Source organism: Melitaea cinxia, chromosome 10 (genome assembly GCF_905220565.1).
Source record: "Melitaea cinxia chromosome 10, ilMelCinx1.1, whole genome shotgun sequence".
NCBI lineage: Eukaryota > Metazoa > Arthropoda > Insecta > Lepidoptera > Nymphalidae > Melitaea > Melitaea cinxia.
The window spans coordinates 2,954,452-2,959,392 of NC_059403.1; the positions used below are offsets into that span (position 1 = coordinate 2,954,452).

At 35.6% G+C, this 4,941-nt stretch overlaps 1 protein-coding gene across 1 annotated transcript; it reads right to left on the bottom strand.

Annotated features, from left to right (window-relative positions):
- Window positions 1-2,446: 2,446 nt before the first annotated feature.
- Window positions 2,447-4,879, bottom strand: LOC123657326 (alpha-(1,3)-fucosyltransferase C-like). The gene is made up of 2 exons (XM_045592894.1): window positions 4,137-4,879; window positions 2,447-2,777 (listed from the first exon to the last, which is right to left on the bottom strand). Exons 1-2 carry the CDS (start codon window positions 4,862-4,864, stop codon window positions 2,510-2,512), a joined length of 996 nt encoding a protein of 331 aa, XP_045448850.1. The 5' UTR covers window positions 4,865-4,879; the 3' UTR covers window positions 2,447-2,509.
- Between the last annotated feature and the right edge of the window lie 62 nt (window positions 4,880-4,941).

Below are 4,941 nucleotides of genomic sequence, written 5' to 3' on the forward strand. Positions count from 1 at the left end.
ATCGGTTTATAAACATAGGAGTTAAAAGGAGATAAAATATATAAATATATATATACGGTCGAATTGAGTAACCTCCTCCTTTTTTTGACATCGGTTAAAAATAAGTTGACGTTAGCTGATTGTTACTTATGTTGTACAAATATTGTAAACTGTATGAAATAATTGATACTGTCAGACATCTTTTGTCGGCAGTATTTGTTGCCAGACAATTTTACACTGATGTGATAATATTTAAGCTCCTTTCAAAATATTTTGGCAATTATTTACTCGATCGAAATTTACACTTTAATAAAATTATGACAAGTGGTATATGATAAATGAACATATTTAAACAGTAAATAAACTTGATGCTTCTACATAGAAGCTAATTTACAAACGAATCCGGTCTGGCTGCTTAAAAAGTCTAATAAAATACCTCCGTACAGAATAAAAAATACCAATAAGAAACTATTGTGTAATTTATATGTGTTTAAATGCATCATATGGAATTACGGTTCAAAATTTTACGTTATAAATATATTTTATGATTAGTCATTTAGTTATTGTATTTGAATAATTTAATTTAGTCTGTCAATAATCATAACAACGCTTCAGCCTGTAATATCCCACTACTGGGCATAGGCCTCTTTCCCCATGTAGGAGAAGGATCAGACCTTTATCCACCACGCTGCTCCAATGTGGGTTGACAGATATATTCCCTACTATGAGTAACGATCACTATTATGTGTATATGATAACAACCGGGACCGACGGCTTAACATGCTCTCCGAGGCATGGTGGGGAGGTATGACCAATACAAATGTTTGTCATGTGCGGGAATCTAACCCGCAACCGCCAGCGCAACAGATACAATCCATGACTGTGACCGTTGCGCCAACGCGGCGTCAATCATAATAACATATCTAAACAATTAACTTAAAAAAAAAAAAAAAACAAATAAAGCTGCTTATGCTGCAAGTATGCGTAGTTTGACGTCGCATACTTGACTTGGGAAGTAAACTTGTGTAATAAGTTTTACTTCAGTCGTGTGGTCTAAAGCACACTGTTTTTTTTTACACTATCTTGGTTCCAAAAAAAAATGCGAAACTATTATGTTGTGTTATAGTTAATTATATAGCACAAATAAACAAACAATACATTGATGATCACGGCTAAAGGGATTTCGCGAAATTTAAACGGTACTGATGTAGGCCGAGAGCCCTGAAGTTTCAATAGAAAAGTTAATAATACTTCAAAGAACGTCATTCGGCAAATTCGTCCTTTACGATAGTAATCTTCAGTCCGGCCTTCGTAGACGCGACTTATCCTTTATTTGAACTTCTTAGACGTAGGATTGTAATGAAAAAGTTTTAAATAACTTTCTTTTAACGTCCTATCTTGAATTTATGGACTTCATTCAAAGTGGAACAGACTAAAAAGAACTAAATAAAACAAAATAAGTTTTGTCCAGATTTTCCTTCACTTTGCTTAAAAAGGTTATCATTCGTTATGACTACGTATAGTAACACCAAAAACCCACGTGTTAATAAGTATGTGAACAGTTCAAATATAAAGTAAAAACACACACACACACACACACACACACACACACATCAGCCTATCGCAGTCCACTGCTGGACATAGGCCTCCACAAGTTCGCGCCAAAAATGGCGTGAACTCATGTTTTGCCCATAATCATCACGCTGAGCAGGCGGGTTGGTGACCGCAGGGCTGGCTTTTTTGCACGCACCGAAGACTCTTCGGCCTGTGTATTTGGAAGCCAGTAGTTGTACGGTTATCCCGCCATCGATCGGCTTTTTAAGTTCCAAGGTGGTAGTGAAACTGTGTTATCCCTTAGTCGCTTTTTACGACACCCACGAGAAGAGAGAGGGTGGCTATATTCTTTGCTGCCGTAACCACACAGCCTGTAAACTAAAGTCTAAATAAAATAAAAATGAAATGTGGACAACGAGGTAGTGTTTTGTTTGAAATTTTCGGATTGAATTATTTTACTAAATCCATAAAATTAAATTTTAGACATTTAGATAAAATTATTCAATGGGGATGATAATTTTAGTTGTTTTTATGCTATAATTGTGGCAAAAAAGCCTCGTCCTATTTGTTTTATAGTATATTAACGGTATAAAATGCGTAAGACTGTTACTTGTGGAGAAGCTTAAAGGCTTTTGCAAGTAAATATCATGTAATTGTAAATGTAATTGCATTTCTTAATATGTTATAAATAAATAAAAAACGGCTTAAAACCACTTACCATCAGGACTATACGCTTGTTTGCCAACCTAGTTATAATGTCTTACTAATATTTTAACGTAACTGAAATGCTGGTTTTAAAATATATATTTTTCGGTATTTATAAAAGGTGCCACATCCGACAAATCTATTTGTATTCATATACCAAAACAAAGGTATATAGTATCAAATTACCAATTATTAAAATACTCCTACGTCTTGTTACACATTTTAATAATATTGTAAACAATTTTACTTATTCTCATTTTTTCTTAATAACTTAACAACGATGAGGTGGGTCCCACCATTCTTTAAAATTCCTATATATAGACTGAGTCCTGACTAAGTCTTCTTCGTTAAGCATAGAACAGAATCTACAGTAGTCGTTAGTTTCGATGCTCTCGTCCCTGCGATGATAGGAATAATGATTACGCCATCTAAAGAAATCGGCGTACTTGTCTGGTTCTTGTATTAACTCGTACATTTTCCTTGCTAGTTTTTCCGGGCCCAATTTTCTTGCATTCAAGTATATTCCATCTGGCATAAACCTGTAAATATGAAATAATGTAAAAACTGCTATATCTAATGTTACTATGGACTTTTCACCCCTCCGGCAAACTATTTTCGTGTAAACCTCGTTGTTACAGAGATATCGTGGTTAAAGTTTTAAGGTTAAATTTTTAAATCTGTCACTAATTTATGGGGTTAAGGGGGAAAAGGGGGGTTGGGAGGGGTAGGAAGGGTGGGTTTCTACCTCCCCCTGACAACTATTATCGTATAAACACCATGGTTACGAAAATATTCTCTTCAACTCTTCACTCGACTCTTTACTCGACTCTTCAGACACAGAAACACAAGGCTTCGGATACGCCATGGTAAACTCACAAATTAAGGTAAAGCTTTAGATTAGGTAAAACCGAATTTCGGGACCGTGGGGGGAAGGGGGGGGGGACGCTACCCCTGGTACCACTGTCACACCTCAGAACCCCATGATTATGGAGATATCCATGCTTAAAGTTTTGAGGTTAGAAGAAGAATTTCGAAAGTTAGAGGAACGCTTGGCTCCGGCGCTGCGGGAAGTGCAGCCCTTCCGCCCTTGCGTGCGAAAGCACGCTCACTCATGCTCCGTTCCGCAGCCCTCCCTCCGCGCCTCCGCAGCACAAAAAAAAAACACTCTAGGGGTAGGACAGACCAAGACCACGTGGACAGTGGGGTGCTCCGATTCGGTTTTGGGTATTTTTCGAATTTCTAAACCTATATTCTAGCACGCAATGTTACTTATTTTATTAGAATATTATGTCTGACGCGTTATTTTGTTTAAAAGTGGCGTTATTTTCTTTAAAAGTGTCTATTCGTCAGTCGTTAAAAGTCAGTCCGTATCGTATTTTCATCTTACAGTAAAAATCGTTTTTACGTAAATTTGTTGGAAAATAACGCGTGATAGTCGCAGAACGGAGCATGAGTAAACTTACCGCAGCACCAGAATTAAGGTGGAGTCAAAAATAACAAAAATTTAACCTTAACCTTATCTCTGTAACAACGGGGTTTACACGAAAATAGTTTGCCAGAGGGGTGAAAACCCACCCTCCTCCCCTCCCCCCAACCCCCTCTTTCCCCCCAACCCCATAAATTACACTCCGCGGTTGTACATAATATCCTTAAATATATATATATTGAACTACATTTTCATTATAACGTGAGCAAGAAAAAACCGTAACAAATTTTGCAATTGAATTTCAAAAATAGTAATGTATAAATAATAAAATCTTTATTATTCGTTTGTGACGCCCATTGTAAGTGATAGAAAAAAAAATTAACTCATTTACAAATAAAATAAGGTTCACATTGAGCTAACAAAAGTCGTCAGTAAATAGATTTAACTTTTTAAATATTTAAAATAAAATTACCTCGTATAATTTGCACCGCCATATACAATAGGTACAGCGTAATTTTTTAATGGGTGTAATAATTTTTCTGTCACATAATCTTCAGCAAACGAATTTTCGAAAGATAGATAAAAATAATAATCTTTCTCAATAATTTTATTACATTTATCCTCTTTGTTACGAGGGCACTTCATTAAGCCGCATTCGCCATAAACATCAACTTTAAGATCGTATTTCATGAGATGAATTTTCAAACGCGAAACAAATAGTTCTCTTTCACTTCTGGAATAACAATTAGATACAAACCATGCAGCGGCTTTAGTTTTAATTCTCAATTTTTCTTTCAAACCATCACTGACCGGTTTCATATCTTCTAATTTAATCCAATTCATTTCTTTTTTAGGCCCTATTAAATTATTTTTAGAATCTCGTATCGCAATGTATCCCCACTTTGCTTCAGAATCTAATCTATAAGTCCATGTCCAATTAAAAAAGCCATCAAACGAATCAGAGCAAACTGGGTAATTATCAGCAGACTCAATGCTAGCAAAGGTATATTTTTGATGTGGAGATCTTTTTTTAGGGAGGCTATCATAGAAACCTTGTTTATTCATAAACCTCACTTCTGGTCCAGCAAATGCAACCACATCAAACTTTGTATAATCACCTAGGTATAATCTATTAGAAGTGACAAAACAGTTAGTAAAAGTACAATTCCTATCTATAAAACCTTGTCGACCTTGACCCATATATACGAATGGTACATTTGTTGGTGACGTCCATTGTAATATATACTTTATCTTTAATTCACTCTTTGTGGTAACAA